Here is a 19135-nt window from a genome sequence, read left to right as displayed (position 1 = left end):
GACCCAGTGATCATCACCGGAGGCCCTTCTTTGTGTGCCTCCTCCACAAGAGGCCTGTGGTGGTCCCCACTTGCGGAATGCTCTCCACAGGGAGTCTCACCTGGTGCCTTCATTGCATATCTTTAGGCACCAGGCAAGAACATTTATCTTCTCCCAGGCCTTTAATTATTTAAACAACCTATGGCCTTTAACTGGGGTGGTGAGGGGTATTGATTTTCAGTAAATCAGCAAGAGTTTTTGACATTAGGAACAACCACAAAGCTGTTCTGCTCCTAAATTATGTTGTTGAAAAATGAATTTTAAAGGGGCAACCAGGAAAGGTGTGTGTGTGGGTGTGTGTGTGGGTGTGGATGAGAGAAAGAGAAAGAGAAAGAGAAAGAGAAAGAGAAAGAGAGAGAGAGAGAGAGAGAGAGAGAGAGAGAGAGAGAGAGAGAGATTGTACACTTGGTTCTGGTGCTGATCACAAATCTTGGCTTGGACATGTGTTCAGAAGCACCCTGTCCTTTAATTCTTACTGTATGTTTGCTCAGCTGAGCCCCAATTTTGCACCCAGCTCTCAATGATGAACCTCAGGTTTCCAAAAAACGAAAACAAAAAACAAAGTAGACACAAGATGCAAGAGTCCTGGTCTATAGGAAGCAATCTTTACACATATATCTCAAAGCAGATAAGGTACGAGTCTACTAACTACATTTGAAACATTCCCCACCCCCTCAAAATCTTTATTTTACATGTTACAGTGCCACAAGTTAGGCAGCCCCCCCCAAATGGATTTGAGACAGATCTGCAGCCAATCTCAGCTCTGAAACAAGTGTGTATGGTTAATACAGTCCCCGTGTTTACCAACACATGCTTCCCACATTCATCGTTTACCATTTCATGTCTACAGTTAAAAATAAACGTAGGTGTACAGCAATCTAAAAAACATAACGTATGAAGAAGCCTGGAGATTTGGTACTGGATCCAGCTTCTTCCACTAGAGGAAGGGAACCACTGGATCCAGCCCATGATTATCAGCAAAAGTTAGTTTTGTTGATGACATTCCCAGACTGCTTGGTCCACTGAATAGTTCTGGCTGCTTCAGAGTAATACTGTGAGACTAAAAGCAGTCACAGTTGTTCATTGATCTGTAGAATGCTTCACACTTCACTCAATGCCTACACAGAATGCCAGCAAATCTTATATTCAAATAAGTCATGTGAATTTTTTGTTTGCACACACTAGGAAGCAATTTACACATGATGATCCGCATGCAAGAGAGTTGCAATTTCCTACGTCAAAATGAATTACGAAGCTGCCTTATACTGGTCCATCATGCACAGTCTACACTGAGTGGTAGTGGCTCTGGAGTGTTTCAGATAGGAATCTTTACCAGAGTTTCCTAGAAATGGCAGAGATTGAGCCTGGGATCTGTGGGATAGAAAGCCTGTGCTGTGCTACTGAGCAACAGCCCTTCCCTTCCTTTGTTTCCTTAATGGCCCCTACCCAAATATATATATAGAGAGAGAAAGGATTTTTGTTCTGTGTAAAGTAGTCCTAAGTAGAATGTGTGCTCAGGTTAAGTGTTGTTTCAGCCATCATTAGGTGAAGTAGTATAGTAACAGTCTACACCAACCTTCTCCAAAGTGGTGATTTCCAGATATTATGGACTATAAATCCTACCATCTCTGGCCATGCTGGCAGGGGCTGATGGGTGCCCAAAACACCTGAAGGATACCAGCTTGGGGAAGGCTGGACTACTCCCATTTGCCATAACTGCCACGTGTCATTGAAAGTACAAAAAATGTTGCAGTGCCATGAGCTTTTTCCACCACCACATCAATCTTCTCCACTAGACAAGCAACTTCTCTCAGCCATGGAAGGCAATATGAGGGACTAATTCGTAACTGAGCAGGTTAACGAATAAACAGCAAGTCTAACCAAGTATAGTACAAACAGACAGGTTTTCATAGAGATGGCAATATTTCCTTTCCCATGCATGCTCACAATTAGGAAAACAAGATACCTGAGACTGTTTCTGTTGGCTGACAGAACTGTAAGAGATCTCAGTGTGCAGTGGTAACTGTGGGGCTGTCGGATGTCCTCTGGATTCGCCACTTGGAGACAAACAGGATGCATCCAGACCCTTAGATCTTCCATGTCCATATCCGTTGCCTAGTGGAGTGTTTTTGTCCTCATCCGAATCCGTAATGAAGACAAATTCAGCTTTGAAAAGGTCATCCCCTTCCATTTCCCCTCTGCTTGCCTTGTGATCTTTGGCCTGGAAAAGTTTGTGGCGACTGTTTGTGCAACTGGCAAAGCCTCCGTTTCCCTCGTTTCCACTTCCTACGACCTGATCTCCAGGAACTGCTTTGGCCTATTGTAAAATAACAAAAACAAACCAGACTTGGGTCAATTGTTTTACTTTCATAAGCTCGTTTTCCTTACCAGCCAAATAATTAAGAATTTGTACTACAAGCTAATGGTACAGTGCATTGGAAAAAATGTCCAACGTCTCAGGCACCAGAAAAGATGGGGAGAGGCACAGACAAAGAAAGTGGGGCTTGTATTGTTTACATAATGAGCTTTCCACTGTTGGCGACTTCCCTCTTCCCTCAACACACTTTCCCATAAATGTGGCCTGAAACAAGGGAAGACACTTGTCACTTTCAAGCAGCACCAAAACAGTGAGGGGGGTAGACTCCAGAAGAAATCGTTCACATTTTATTAGGAGCAATAAAGGAACTGGGGTGGAGGCAGGTGCATTCGAGCAGAATGGACTATGAGACCCCTTTAAAGCAGGCACGGTGGAGACTGGGTTCTGGCTGTGGGCTGCACGAAACCAAAAGACTGGCTCCCACGCTCCTCAGAGGGAAAAATCTGGGGCAAAGCCCCATATAGACATTGAAGCCACAAAAGGACTTCAAAACCAGGACACTCTCTGAGCAGACAAAACAAAAGAATTTGCAGTCAGGGAGCTTGACTGTACTTGTTAAGGGTGGGCATTTTAGTACAAAGCATCATTGTTTTGTTACAGGGACCCATTCAGTGGTCCTGCAGATTTTGGCCATTAACCCCTCAAATGCCAGAAACAGCTTTGCTGTGGCTCCTGAATGAGAGACTGGAGGCTGTCCCCAACAAGGCACCATGTATTTTAAACAACAAATACAATGTCTTAGCTTGTTTCACAAGGTAGGACCCCACAAGGGAATAGCTCTTAAGGACTGTACACTTAACCCTAGTACACATTGTGCTCATTCAGGAATGCCTCCTAGGAACTTCTTGTGTAAACACATTGGCTTGGGGAAACAGAGTCGGCACTCCTTAAGGTCACCTCCATTGGGGATTTAAAGGGCACAACTGAAGACATGATTGGAAAGACATTCTGCTTAATCCAGCAGAGCATACTTACAGAACATTGCTATAGGATTGGGATTAGTATGGATTAGCCTATGGCTTTATATCTGTAAAACAGGGTTCTGTAGAAAATGAGGATGCCCAAATGGTCAAACCTGTCTCTGTTAAATTAGTGGCTCTAGCCCAGTCTGTTAAGCATCTCTTTGCAAGACTAAAGAGAGTACAGGTGACTGGTTGCCAATGAATTTACGAGCTGGATATGCTTCCCAAAGGTGGGCTGAAATGGGTAGGCCTTACCTATCCCTCCTGGCTGGTTGTGATGTCATCAAGGTGTGATGAAGAACAAAGGACAGCTATAATGCTGCCAAAGCTAAAAACATTTTTCAAGAAGGTTCAAACATTAATGCAGTGCTGACATAAAGATCACTTCCAGGAAACCCACAAGTTGAGCATTTTGTCATAATTTGTTTGCACAAAGTTTGTGGCGAAGGTTAGATGACTTCCATGATTTATTGAGCATTCATCTGATTTGATTATGGAGATGTTTTTTGACATTAAATCAATCACAGTTATCCTACACTTTGCAGTACATTTCCCCACCTGTTTGCTTTTCACAAAATGTCCAGTTTTTTTTGGGGGGGGGGGGTTTCAGAAAGTGGGCCTGTTGCACTACAGCACCAAATAAACTTTAATTACAAAACTAGGTTTGCTGGCATGTGAGTGAATCCAACCTGAAAATAACAACAGTTGATATTGCTTGTAAACAGTAAAGATTACAAGCAAAGAGGACCTAGGCAGATGGCAGCCAACCTATTTCAAGACAGTTTGAAAGACTGTCTCTGCAAAAACATAAATCAGTATGAAAATATAAAAAAGAAAAAAACCCTACCTTGTGCCCAGTAATTTCTCGAGAGTTTCTATCCACAAGTCCCTCTGCAAGAAATGTTGTGGCATCGGTGATGTAGAACTGAGTTGGAAGCCTTCCAAACGAAGGAACAAAAGTGAACCTCAGAAATTCAGATTCAGAAGGAACCTACAAAATATATATATTTGCATGTGAAGAGCATATTTAACAAAGAACATATAGTAATGCTGCATTACCATGTCTGAACCACTTTGCAGTCATTTCACTGGACCTAACTTCAGGTCAATATTTTCTCTGACAAACTGGAGTGAGGATCATCTCTTCTGACTATTTTACTGTTCATATTTTCTCATCTATATCAGCTTTTCCTAGTCAACCCAGGTTGAATTTGCCCTTGCTGACTCAGGCCTTATCCACACTTTTCCTCTGTTCTTTCCAGACTTGGTCCACAATTTAGAAGTCCATGTTCAAGCCCTCCCCTTTTGAAAACCTGCTCTTTAAAGCTCAATTGGAGCAAATGGCAACTCTTGGAAAACCTGATTTGATGTTTGCTCCAATTCATCTTAAAAGAGTGTGGGGTTTTTCAGGGAAAGCTCATGGCAAAAGCAAAACATACAGAACAAATGCTTGGACATGGAGCATCAGTGCAGACCTCTGCCTGGAAAGAGTGAGGGAAAGGTAACCGTGGATAAGCCCTCAGTGTTTTAAAAAGTTAGATTCAGGGTTTCAAAGAATCAGCCTGGAAAACAAGCCCACAAAAATCATGAGGGAGTCCATTCCACTGTCAAACAGCTCTTCCTGTCAGAATGTTTTTCCTGATGTTTAGTTGGAATCTCCTTTCTTGTAACTTGAATCCATAGATTCATGTCCTACTCTCTGGAGCAGGAGAAAACAAGTTTGTTCCATCTTCCATGTGACAGCCCTTGAGATATTTGAAGATAGGTGTCCTCACTGGCAGAGGAACGGGAGTGCGGAGGAAGCGGACCACCCCCGGCACCACTATTCCAGTAGGGTGCCATCGTGTAGCCCCCCCCCCCCCGGACATGCGCTGTGCACACACACACCCCCGCCCGCTGGGCGCCATGCCCCCACAAGCAGCGTGTCATACCCCCAGAATGCACGCCATGCCCTTTTGGTTGGCGTACCACGCCCCTGGGATGTGCGCCATGCCCCTGTGGGTGGTGTGTCACACCCCTGGGGCACACGTCATGCCCCCCAGAGGGTGCCAGCCACACACCCCGCCTGCTCCCTACCCCCAGTAGCGGAGCATGCAGCTTCGCCACTGGGAGTCATATCTCCTCTCAGCCTCCTCTTTTCCAAGTTAAACATACCCAGCTCCCTCAACCATTCCTCATAAGGCTTGGTTTCCATGCCCTTGATCTTCTTGTTTGCCCTCCTTTGCTTTCCTTATACTCTTGTAATAGGAATACCTTGCCTGGGAAACTATGTTTTCCCCAAGCTCCTGCCATGTGCGGCAGCTAGACTGGTGACTGGGAGTAGCCGCTGGGACCACATAACACCGGTTCTGAGAGATCTGCATTGGCTCCCAGTACGTTTCTGAGCACAATTCAAAGTGTTGGTGCTGACCTTTAAACCCCTAAACGGCCTCGGTCCTGTATACCTGAAGCAGCGTCTCCACCCCCATCGTTCAGCCCAGACACTGAGATCCAGCGCCAAGGACCTTCTGGCGGTTCCCTCATTGCGAGAAGTGAGGTTACAGGGAACCAGACAGAGGGCCTTCTCGGTAGTGGCACCCACCCTGTGGAACACCCTCCCTTCAGATGTGAAGGAAATAAGCAGCTATCCTATCTTTAAAAGACATCTGAAGGCAGCCCTGTTCAGGGAAGTTTTTAATATTTAACGCTGTACTGTTTTTAACACTTGATTGGAAGCCGCCCAGAGTGGCTGAGGAAACTCAGCCAGATGGGCGGGGTATAAATAAATTATTATTATTATTATTATTATTATTATTATTATTATTATTATTAATGTGAACTGGAAAAGTAATGGTTTGTTTTTGTTGCTGTTCGTCTGTCTTTTAGAAGCATAGGTAGAAAAGCAAGTAAATGGAGATGGAACAGTTCAAGCAGTCCACAATACTTTCTTTTTATCTCTCTCTCTCTCCCCCCCCCCCCCACTTTTCCTGCAGCACACACCACAGGATTTTACTAGTCAATGTAAAGTTTCAATTGTGGGGGTGGTGCCATAATCAGATCAGCATTTATGCTTCCAGTGGGAATACTCCGTTTTATAAGCACACTAAACAGATAGAAAGGATTCACTCCATGCTTTTGCAATTAGCAGCACCATTTTACAAGAGAGACATATGACTCATTTTAAAGTATCTCATCAGTTTAACCACTGGCATATTGGAAAATGTTAAGCCAAGCTCTCCCTCAGCAAATAAAGCCTTCAGTTAGATGCTTTCATTACCTTGTAAAAAGAATGCAGTTTTACAGTTGAGGTTACATAGCCAGAGCCAACTCAACATTCCTATGCAGTTTAGCAGAAGAATACTCTATGGCCCAAAACTGGTTTTTTAATTTTTTTAATACTCAACATGATCGAGAAACTTTTCATGAAAAGAACTGCTGATTATAGGCCACCCACAGACTTTCAAGATGTGTTATACTGAAACTGAGTCCTTCTAACCACTAATTATGTGGCGAGAGTTGTCCCACAGATATTATATAATTCTTGTGTTTGCTTGTCTGTGTACAGAAAGCAATAAAAATGCCTGGCCTCCATAGCAGCTGGTAAAAAAAAATCTGGGGCAGGACATGTGTGGCAACAGTCTATCACAAATTTGTAAACACGGGGGAACTCAATAGCAGTCTTGTGGTAAATTAGAGAACACCACATTTCTTGAGATATAGGCCGTGCACATACTGCCACCCAGAGTGGTCGGGGCAAGTCAGTCAGATGGGCAGCATATAAATAAAAAATTATTATTACTGATTTGAATTGAGAAAAAGAACCACCTAGCTGTGTTTTAAGCTGGTAGCGTGTACATAGACATAAACCCATGTCACCCATCAGCGTGAGATGTTAATCTCAAAGTGTCAGGGATACAGGCAGAAAAGGCGGGAGAGTGAGTTCGGTACTGCTTAGTACTGCAAGACGTTGATTCGACACACTCCTCTGGGAAAGTACCAATGGCTGACAGCTGTCAGTCACTTGGAGGGCACCAAGCTAAAGATTTCACAGATCTATCAGGCCCACATGCTACAATTTTACATTTTTACGGGTCCATTCAGATCACTCTCATTTGGGGTTATCTGGAGCATGAAGAAGTTTTCCCAAAGCCTCACCATCCGGAATTGCAGGGTGTTCTAGTCAGCAACACGTGGCACAGATATAGGGAATCAGTTTAAGTTTTGCAGTCCACATATTTGGCCCCGCGTAGTCACCACAGAGGCTTCCCTCCCTCTTTCAGATGCTCACTGGGTGTGCGCTTCCATGCTAGATGAGGAGCAAAAGGAGTCGCTTTGCAGGACCAGGCATCAGGTTCCCCTACCCCAACCCATGCAAATAAGAGACGAATGAGGCTGGGTTTGGGGTCAAAACAGGCCACAACTTTATTGAATACAGATGAAAGAGGCTTGGCTTGGGCATGGGGCAATCAAAATACTTCCAGCCCACCCGCCGGAAGTGAGATGTGGTCAATCCAGATGGGGGTTCCTAAGACTTACATCAAATAGGGTGACCCCCCCTCAGGAACCACCGTCTGAGGGAGGGCCTTCGGCCCTGCCCTCTCCCCCGGGCACACAGACATGGCCACTCCCCCCATATCCCTTTAACGGTATACCCCAGCATTTGGATGGAGGGGCAGGCGGAAACTACAACCTCCCCTGCATCCAAAACAAAGGATTGCCCCAATGCTCAACCAGTTGTGACAATTGCTATGAGGTAGGCAAAACCACTGGGTCAGTGGCAATTAGCCCAGTGGGGAAATTCCTACCTGGCCCCCTTAAAGAACGGCGACCACCGTAGCCACAGCAAAGTCATTGACTATAAGCTTAAACTGAGGGTGGGTGGGCAGGGGAAAAAATCCGGCAAAGGAACAAACAGGTAGTGCCCCAGGTGTGGACTGCTTAAATGGGCAAGGGGCAGATCCGAAGGAAGCCTACCTGCTCCGTCGGCTCTGCCCCCTGGCACAGCCCAAGTCCCCAGCCTGCATCCCCATTAGCCAAAGCTGGGTGCAGGCCAGGATCCAGTTCCTGATAAGCCCCCACCGCTTATTGGGAAGGGCACCACTGTTCCAGTTCCCCCCTCAAGGCCCCAGTAAAGCCTTTGCCATCCTGCAATGCTGCTGCACCAAAAGGGGTGAACGGACTTATCTGCATCTGCAAATGGGTAGCATGTGAACAGGCATCCAAAATAACAATCTGTCTTCAGAACCCACCTCTTTTGACTGCATAAAACCAGCACAACATTTAAAGCCTCATCTTAAGCCTATCTACCTGGAAGCAAACCAGTGTGAGTTCAAAAGGGGCTTGCTTCCTCTAGCTATGCTATGGGGATTTTAATATTAAACATGAAACATTTATACCAGGAGTACCAATACAATGATTTAAAAATTTAACATCCTAGCAGAACAGTATTATACCTACAGCAGTGTTCAAGTCCTAGAATGTTTTTAAAATATACTGTACATCCATTACATCCAAAAGACTTCATACCTGTTCTCTGTAAAGGAAATTAAAGGAGGAACTGTCTCTCACATTTCTTGCCTCAGTCGGTTCTCCATGTTGTATGGGTTGCTATTTACAAGAGGGAGGGGGGAAACCAAATAAAATAATGCTGTAGATTTATGCCTGTGTCTTAGGGAATTAATATATTTCTAGCTAGAGATTCCATTAATGGGATATTCTAGGAGTAGGCAGTTTGTGTGGGCATAGGAAGAATTTGGGACACAAAGGCTCAGCTTGTTCAGCTACATCCAGTTGCTAAAATGTGACATTGTTAAAGGCAAAATGGCTGCTTCCTAAAGTCATGGGCCAGAGGTGTCAGCAAAAGATTTTCACTGGGCAAGATATTTATATGAAACTGTTAAGATAATTAAAACCTTTATTTTCCCAATATTAAATATGCTGGATCCATTATATAGAATACAATGAATCCACTTATTCCTGGAGGTTTGATGTGGCTTCAGTGGCGTAGTGTGGGGGGTGCAGGGGGGGCCGGCCGCACCGGGCACAACATCTGGGGGTTAGGGTTAGGGAGCGCAAATCCACGGGTTAGGGGGCGCAAATTACTTGCCTTGCCCCGGGTGCTGACAACCCACGCTACGCCACTGTGTAGCTTTGGTTATGGTGTCCCTCCTGATGTTGTTGAACTCCCAGTGTGGTGTAGTGGTAAAGAGCGGTGGACTTGTAATCTGCTAAGCTGGGTTCGCTTCTCCGCTCCTCCACATGCAGCTGCTGGGTGACCTTGGCCTAGTCACACTTCTCTGAAGTCTTTCAGCCTCACTCACCTCACAAAGTGTTTGTTGTGGGGGAGGAAGGGAAAGGAGATTGTTAGCCGCTTTGAGACTCCTTAGGGTAGTGATAAAAAGGGATATCACATCCAAACTCTTCTTTTTCCCATCATCCCAGACCACAGGCTATGATAGCAGGGAGTGATTGGAATTGGAGACAACAATATCTAAAGAGCCACAGTAATAAGTTTTGGAGTCAAATGAAAGTTGTGTCCTGTTTTAATCCCAGTATTTTGTAGTCCTCTCTTTTAACATTTGCAATAAGGCGCTTATGATTATCTTTGCAAGATAGTGCAAAAATGGTTTTCTTTTTAAGTATTGCTTCTTAAATTGTATCCCATTGAATGATGCTAACCTATCTTTCTTGGTTTAAATATTCAGCAATTGACATATTTCATTCCATAGAAGGCTTAAGGGCTTTCACAGAGTTATCCATAAAAAAATTCTGGTGAACAAATAAATCGAATGAAACATACTTAGACAGCACTTGAATGTTCTGTATTGTGAAAGTTTTAAAATCTATCCTTTTATTTCCTTTCAATTTTTTGAAATATTAAAGTTCTACCTGCTCACTGCTTGCACGTAGCAGCTCTGCAATGAGACAGAATATTGTGTTACCTAAAAAAGCTAGGCACTTTGCCTAAGTGACTATTTGAAACATCAAAAAGTCATTTATCATACTGAACTACTAAGAATGCATTTTACCTATAATGGAAAATACTTCAGAATAGCAAAATGAGAGAAGAGAATAGATGTTAGAACTTTTACAATGCAGAAATTCAACAGAAATTCATTTATTTGTTTGTTCAACCAGAAGGTTTTATGGATAATTTTGTAAAAGCACTTAAGCATCCTATGAGATGAGGAAGATAGATTTCTGAACATTTCACTGGGGAAAATAAGTTATCGTCATTCAATTGGATATAATTTAAGAGGTGACAGTTTAAAAGAAAATGATGGATGCATTGATTTTCAAAGAAGATCAGGAGCACTTTATTGCAAATGGTAAAATCCTATGCTGGGGTTCCAAACAGTAGGGTTGCCATATCTTGAAGAGCAAAAAAGATGGCAGCCCGAGGCGCTGCTGGCCTGAGCCAGGGAAAAGGCACACGGGGCCACTGAACCCATGCACCTCTTTTTCTGGCTCAGGTTGGCAGCTTCTGTGGCATGCAGAGCAACCCACGCCACCCACACCCGAGCCCAAGCCCAAGCAAAAAAAATAAAAAAAATGAATAAACCCCCCCCCCAAAACCTGACATTTCATTTTAAATTTTAAAATCCCCCCATGGGCATGCTGCCCCCCCCCAAGGACATGTCTGTGATTTCCCAGACGTATAGGTAAAGGTAAAGTGGCCCCTGACCATTAGATCCAGTTGTGGCCGACTCTGGGATTGTGGCGCTCATCTCGCTTTATTGGCTGAGGGAGCTGGCGTACAGCTTCCGGATCATGTGGCCAGCATGACTAAGCCCCTTCTGGCGAACCAGAGCAGCACATGGAAATGCCATTTACCTACCTATTTATCTACTTGCACTTTGACGTGCTTTTGAACTGCTAGGTTGGCAGGTGCAGGAACCGAGCAACGGGAGCTCACCCCGTCGCGGGGATTCGAACCACCGACCTTCTGATCGGCAAGTCCTAGGCTCTGTGGTTTAACCCACAGCGCCACCCGAGTCCCAGATGTATGGCAACCCTATAAAACAGGCCACAACGTTTAATTCTTAAACTTACTCCTAGGACAGAGATAGTGGCCCAGTGGCCATTCCTATGCATTGGGACTCCAACATCCATCTATCCCAGCCATTGTGGCCTGTGGTCTGGGCTGATGGGAGTTGTAGTTCAGCAACATCAGGAGGCATATCATAACCAAAGCCACATTAGACCTCTAGGACTAAGTGGATTCATTGTCTTGAAACCTATTCTATTATATTTTTTTATTCCGCTGAAGGATTCAAGTGCCACCTGCTTGTTGCTCGCACATGATGACAGCTCTACAGATAATGACACAGATTATCGTGTTACCTAGAAAAGGCACACAGCTTTGCCTAAGTGAATACTTGGAACATCAGCAGTCTGTAGCACTGACCATATGAAATTACAAAGGATACATTTTATTTTACCTACAATGGGGAAAGGGAGGGAGACAACGCAAGTGAATGTTGCTTCTTTTAAGACACAGAATTCTTGCTTTGCTGCTGCGGACCTATAAAAATTTGTGTGTATAGCATGAATAACAACGGTTTAAAATATTCGTGTGTAGGCGCATGGTGCTGGCACCAACTGCTTGAGAATGCCCTTCAGAATGGAAGTCAGCCACAAAAAAACTGCTTTACTGTAACAAAACTCAAGTGATTGTAAAGTAAAAAAAAAAAGTGCCTAGCAAAGTCATTTTGGTGTTTTTAAAGAAAATTGCTCCAAATCGAAACACTTCTACAAAGATTATGCTACAGTGTACCAGACCCCAAATAAGCTGATGGTTAAAATTATGGCCCTAAAGTGTCTTGCCTAGCTGGCTTCAGGGAATCTGCACAAGAGAAAAATGCAGTTTTGAAAGTAATGTAAGACGCTATAATAGAATATCTTATTCTTCATGATATATTTATAAATTTATAAAATTGCCATTATGATAACATAATTGCTAAGACAATTTAAAATGCATTATAACAAGATCTCTGATTCAAATACATTGAGACAGTTCTCACTCAGGTCTCTACTTAAGAAAACAGGAAAATGCCTTATACGGATTCAGACTGTTGGTCTACCTAGCTCAGTATTGACTACAGTACACTTATGGAAGCAGGTCTTCTGTTTTTTAGGCCGAAATTGTTTTCCAACCCTACCTGGTGATGCTGTCAGGGACTGGACAAGGACTAATGCTCTATCACTTATTAGAAATCTATGTTTTACCTGCTTTTCAAAAACATCATAAATAATAGCTGTGTCCCGGAGCCAATTGGTCAAATGTTACTGGTTCCATTCAGACAAGCAACTGGTTTGGGGGATGAGGAGCTGATTACAGGATGCTAATGCTCCCTTTAGGACTTGGATAAGAAACATCTGGTTGCCCAGATGTTGTGGACTCTAGCTTCCACCAGCCCCAACCAGTATGGTGAATTGTCTGATGCTTATTTTACTTAAAAGCATTGATAAACCGCTTCATGTTTTACAAATCTCTAAGCATTGTGCCATATAAAAACCACTGGCGTCATTAGAACAAAAATACAACCCAAAACCAATAAAACAGCAGCATACATAACAGCATATAAAAACAAATTAGGAATTCAAGGGATTCAAGCATGGTTCAATCTTCTAGGTCAGGGAAAGCCTGAGCAAACAGATATATCGCTACGAGATGTCTGAAGCAAATGGTGGTTGCCATTTTATACATGGCCGAGGGAAGAGCATTCCATAGTACAGGAACAAAAGCAGGAAAAAAAAAAACTATTTTCATATCACCACCCTATGATATTCTGTAGGGTCTGGTGCCATGAGTAGAATGCCCTCAGATAATTTAAATGAGTTTACTGTCCAACAACATCTGGAAGGCCATAGAGTCTCTATTCCTGTTTTAAGGAAGCTGAGAGCCCAAGGTTTTGAAAGCTTATTGTTCAGCTTCACGCATTCACCCAGCCTTGAAGGAGCTTATTTCCACCAGTGCTATCACAGTATTGCTCCTGTGTCTCTCTGTGTGTAAAGCATCCATGTGGGAAGAGCAGCTCACATATGGTTTTCCTAGCCAATCAGCAACTTCCCTTCTGGAGGGCTGCCAATCAGGTGGAAGATAGTTATGTGGTTGGTTGTACACAGCACCAGCGGCAAGCATTTCCCACACATCTGGTTGAACGTGTGAACAGGACCTTTATCTTAATGACCTCTGTTAACAGCACAGTACCTACATCAAATCATAAGGAGCTTTTAGAAACAAGAGAAAGATCAACGGGAGAGCTGTCACTTAACTCTCCAAGGCTTGTTTTCTATTTCCCGAAGTTTTTGGTACATCTTTTCCCCTTTTCTTTACACATATAACAAGGGAATACCACAAACTTGCATTTACCAGTTATGTCTGAGAAAAGAGCAGCGTAATTAGTCCCTTTGGGATAGATCCACTTAGTACAAATAATTGACAACGGCCCCAGTGGGAAACCAAAAACATTTTCAGCTGAAAATGTCACACAGCTTTAGCTCAGTGTTTATCCTGGGTGCTAGAAAGAGCCGTCACCTTTAACAACCACAGCAGCATCACCGCCACCTGCCCTCTTCACAGGGCTCACCCATTTGGCATTCTCCTGCAGCCAATCGGAAGCTGTGGAACCTGTGTCAGACATTTGGGTTCCAAAGAACGTTCACACTCATTTCCAGGTTTGCGACATTTGGGAGCCAAAATGTTTGATTTGCAAGGTGTTTGACTTCCGAGATATGACTGTAGTCTTGTAAGTAAGGGACAGTGTATGTACATCAGAGACTTCGTCTGTAAAGCATCTCTGAACCGAGACATTGTTAAATTTTCCTCTGCTTTCTGTAGCTCTTTTATTTCATTTACAAGAGGCAAGAGGGTAACAACACATTTGGAAAGTTTTAAAACATTAATATGAACTGATGTAAAAGGAAAGCATATGCCCATTCAATTCCTCAGTTTAAAGTAGCCAACTGATTCTAATTTAAAACGTTATTATTATTCTACAGCTGAGTCGCTGGAGATTGTTTACTCTTTTCTACCCCAGTCTGGCCATTTTCTAAAATCATGTGAGCTGTGTCAGGGATGTTAAATAGGCCACTATAAAATCTGTAATTCAATGAGGAGGAATTTGGAATCCAGCAGTAAAAGTTATTAAAATGGGAGGGAGTAACTTTAGATTAACATCTGAAAATGGAGGCAAAGCTGGGGGCTTTGTAATTGTCTCACATGCAGGCTTAGAGTCAACCCAGCTGTACTCCAGGGATAATCAATATACAAGGAAACATTATTTTCACAAGAAGCCACGGCCAATTTCTGAATACATTTTATATGCTAATTCTAACAGCCCGTCTGCTTTCCCAGGGCTAAGAAGAAGGAAAATTGTGATCTACTGGTAGATTTTGGAGGTGATTTGCAGTAGATCAGCAAGAGGTGGATTTTTAGTTTTACTCATATCCATTTAACAATATCAAAAGCCTCGGGGGGGGGGGGAGTTTGCCAAAAAGTAAGACAACTCAGAGGGAAACCAAGCACGGAGTGAAATGAGTTTTGGTCCTGAAAACAAATTCTGGAGCTGAGCACATGCTTGGAGGCACCCTAGGTCTCAACTGAAGGTGTATAAAAGTAAGCATCTCCAAGATATTTTGCTGATAATGGATAATATGATGCCCCACTCCATGTATAAGAGGCAACTAAACTCAGGGCCACCCTATCTATGAAGCAAGGTGAGATAACGGCCTCAGGCAGCAAGATATATAGGGACAGCTGTTCTCAATGTAGATCATTAATCCCTGCTTGTTCCTTATGTATTATTATTATTATTATTATTATTATTATTATTATTATTAGTTTCTCTTCCACCCTTCATCCAAGGATCATAGAGTCATTTACAATATAAGAACACATAAATGCATATCATAGTAACAAACAAAAATAATACCCCTCACAAACTCAGTTTTAAAGGCCATGGATTGTTTAATTACCCAAAGGATAAGAAGAGGAATGTTTTTGCCCGGCACCTAAAGATATGTAATGAAGGCGCCAAGCAAGCCTCCTGAGGGGGAGGTGTTCCACAAGTGGGGAACCACCTCAGAAAAGTCTCTCATGTTTCCACCCTCCAGACTTTTCTCAGAGGAGGAAAACAAAGAAGGTCCTCAGGTGATGATCACAGGGTCTGGGGTGGAATGGAGTATCCTGCAGAGTAGCAAGTCACACTCCAAAAGTTTGTTGCAGTTCCCCACCACTCTGTCCTCAGTTTCTCCCCACCCACTTAAAATCCCTGCTTCATATCCAAATTTCTCTCTTTAGCGAAAGAAGCATTATCAGGGTCATGGCAAGCCAATTTACCAGGGGCAGCAGGGGCACCTGCTACCACCCTCCCCCAGGACTGCCAGCAGTCTGTCCTTACTTGCTGGCACTACAGAGAAGCACCCTCAAGTCCTGGGAGATTTTGCTGAGCCTGTAGCAATGTCTCGTGATCCAGTAACAGAGGTTCAGCTTCAGTCGGTGGGTGGCTAAAACCAGGCCTGGCACTCTAGCCAGCTGCTAGCCTAGCCAGATCCCAGTGGTGATGGGTTGCCTGGCCAGACAGCAGCCTCTGACTGCTTGCTTTCTCTTCTGGCATCTTTCACTTCAACTAGGGTTGCCCTATGTCCGGAATTTCCCGGATATAGCCAGAATACTGTAGCCGGAAGCAGTGTCTGGGCGGAAATCGCTGAAATGTCCAGGAAAATCCGGACGTATGGCAACTGATGTTGGAAGTCTAGATTTTGGCAAATCTCCTTAAAAATATGTAAAACTTTTTTTAAAAGGCTCAGTAACTTGCCCCGCCAAGAGCTAATCAACTTTCACTTTTTTTACAGAATGCTAAGGATGTCAAGAATTCTGTTAGAGATTCCTTGCCCTCTGTGCAGAACTATAATTCCCAAGGTCCTGTGGATACTGCCATAGAGTTAACATTATAATGTTCTCCACTGCGGACAGGAAGAGCTCTGTTTTGTATTTCCTTTTCGTCCCGTCCCCCCACATACACTATTGATATGCAAGTCTTTTCTTCTTCTTTCTCTCCTCAGTGCTGCCACTGTGACAGTTCGGTCAACTAGAGAGAGTCATGTAATAGCTGTTGTTGCTGGAGTCAGGTTCTGTCACTATTCTTAGAGTACCACACCCTACGGTGGAGGGTTAACATGCTATCCTGTTGATGAGTCATACAGATGACATCAAGGCAGGGCTAGCCTTCTACCTTACTAATTTTAACCAATAAACCAACTTCATTGCTGGAAGGGAAAGGGAAAACAGACAGAATATCTGTGTGATGCATGTGTGTTTCTGCCCCCTTTAACTACTAATTATGATTTAAACTAGTAAGATAATCAACAGGATGAAATTTACTAAATTCCACTAGTTCCGTGTCTTTGTTACCTTGTTTTAGATAACTGGAGAAAACCTTTCTAGTTCAGCAACCTTACTCAAACATAGCATAGCTACCTACATTTGTTTTAAAAGTTTTACTGGTGTTATCTGTGTTTCAAAGATTTTATGTATATTTGGGGTTTTTTTTAAAAAAATAGTTTTGTAGGTTTTAGCTGTATTTTATCTACCGTTTTAATGAGCCCTTTGATTAAGTGGTATATTAATCGATTAAAAAATCACAGCTTATATACCGTTTGGATGCATGGTGGGGTTAGCTTGCTGTTGGGACAGTTGACTGGTTTGAAGCAGAGATTCTTTGCAAATCGTTGCTCAGTCTCAGTTAGGAATGTAAGAAGGCATCGATTTCCATTCTGCCCATGGTGGTAAAATTCTACATAATTAACTGCATTATTCTGACATTAGGCCACATTGTTTCAGTAAAAAGAAGATTCAGTGCAGATTGGAGGGTAGGAGTCGTCAAGTACACATAATTTATGGACTGAAAACAATTGTGAATACCAATCAGATTCACTGGATTGATTTGCATGCCGGACATAGATGAATAAATGAACTTTGGCAATTTCTGCTCCTATTTTCTTCAGAATTCTCTGACATCCCTAGCCTGATACCAAGTATTTCATTTGCTTTTGTAAAAATGTGTTGCTTTGAAGGAAATCAGTTATATAAGTACAGTGGTACCTTGGGTTAAGAACTTAATTCATTCCGGAGGTCCGTTCTTAACCTGAAACTGTTCTTAACCTGAAGCACCACTTTAGCTAATGGGGCCTCCCATTGCTGCTGGGCCGACAGAGCACGATTTCTGTTCTCATCCTGAAGCAAAGTTCTTAACCCGAGGTACTATTTCTGGGCTAGCGGAGTCTGTAACCTGAAGCGTATGTAACCTGAAGTGTATGTAACCCGAGGTACCACTGTAATTAACAAGTAGCGTTGGAAGGTGGAGGGTATGTGTAAAGTTTTTTCCCATATCCAGGGTGAAGTCCAAAGAGTTGAGAGTGATGTGTGTTCCATGTGAATTTGATGCCCATGCCTACGTGATTTCCCTCCTTGGATAAGACACTTATCCAAGTGTCTTATCTTGGATAGCATAAGTCTTGGAAGCATAAGTCTCAGGTGAATGAAGCAGTTTTTGAAATTACCAGCACTTTACAGCAGCAGGGCTGGTTTCCAGAATTCAGTTATCACCACATATTCCAGACTTTCCCATATCCTCTTCCCCAGGCTCCTCCTTTTCCTTTTCATCAGTCAGCTAATGTTCAGATGTAAAGCTGGGCTTGCCCATCTTTTCCTGAGAAAGCACCACAAAAATCCAGTCCATCTTGGGCTGCAACTTGCATTTTTAGCAAGGAATGCTATTAAGATGTCTCAGTTTACTTTCAGTGTGAGCTTCCCACTTAGCAGAGCACCTTGCAATAAACACCCTGGTCCAAAATAAACAGCATTCATTCCTATCTATCATTTCCACAACCTGGGGGTGTTCAGTTTGAACTGAAAGGCAGTGAACTTTGACTTCTCCTTCAGCCAAGGAGTGTGGTGCTACTTGAGGTCAGTGTACCTTGTCCTACCCAACTACCAGAAAGAAATAAGATACAGTTGCCTCTAGCCCTTAATGAATCAAGTTGTGACACATCTATCAGTGAAGTTGACCAAGCTGCCAACAGAGGTTGACTAAGCTGCCAACAGATAGTAAGAGAATGATTAATCAAAGCAAGTCAGGAGTGTCTATGGCATTCTGAAACGTCTTTCTGTAAGGAAAGTCAACATCATTGTTGCTGTACTGATAATTAGAGACTGGCATTAAAAGCCTTTATCTAATGTCAGTCTCTCGTTCAGATGACTCTGTAATGCTTCAAGCTCCATCAAGTGGAAACAGTCAGGGATCATCTTATAAAGCTGTATTATAGAACAAGATCCAGATTGTGAAGTACTCTGAATTCAAATCTATTGCTTGGTGCTGATCTCAGAAGTACTGCAGCTACCTTGAAATTCAGTCTGAAATTAGACTACTTACTGCAGACTCATAAGTAGCTACACACTTAGTCACCTGTGATGAGCAAAACCATCCAAGTGCCACAAATTACAAGTTCTCACAACTTAATCCATGGGTCTGCTATTCTGTGAAGATTCAAGAGTAAAATCACATCAGTCCACAGATTTTCTGCAACAGCTATGTGGTTAGAATACACTTATTACGGCAGCTTCCAAAGATTTTCCCCCATGGACCACCTGAAATTGCTGGTGGTACAGTACTGGTGGACCACTGATTGATTTTTCTGCCTCTTGTAGCAATTGCAATTTGCTGAACTAGGTGTTGTGGGAGTTTCAAGTGTGTTTCATAGATCGTTTCTTAAA

At 43.1% G+C, this 19135-nt stretch overlaps 1 protein-coding gene across 17 annotated transcripts in view; it reads right to left on the bottom strand.

The window, feature by feature from the left end:
* The window catches only part of MLIP (muscular LMNA interacting protein), a 65858-nt gene that overhangs the window by 42717 nt on the left and 4006 nt on the right, over positions 1-19135 (bottom strand). For 9 of the 17 annotated variants that reach the window (XM_083607178.1, XM_083607174.1, XM_083607173.1 and 6 more), the window contains exons 2-4: positions 8884-8964; positions 4226-4369; positions 2006-2356 (exon numbers count right to left, since the gene is read on the bottom strand). In XM_083607178.1, the coding sequence (XP_083463304.1) occupies positions 2006-2356; positions 4226-4369; positions 8884-8964 (576 nt within the window). The remainder of the gene's footprint in view (positions 1-2005; positions 2357-4225; positions 4370-8883; positions 8965-19135) is intronic. The other 8 variants (XR_014546467.1, XR_014546468.1, XM_083607176.1 and 5 more) reach the window with 1 other exon arrangement.

This window comes from Podarcis filfolensis (assembly GCF_964270895.1).
Source record: "Podarcis filfolensis genome assembly, chromosome: 3".
In the NCBI taxonomy this organism is placed as follows: Eukaryota; Metazoa; Chordata; class Lepidosauria; order Squamata; family Lacertidae; genus Podarcis; species Podarcis filfolensis.
Note: the sequence above shows the minus strand (reverse complement) of the source record. Positions and strands in the feature narration are given on the sequence as shown.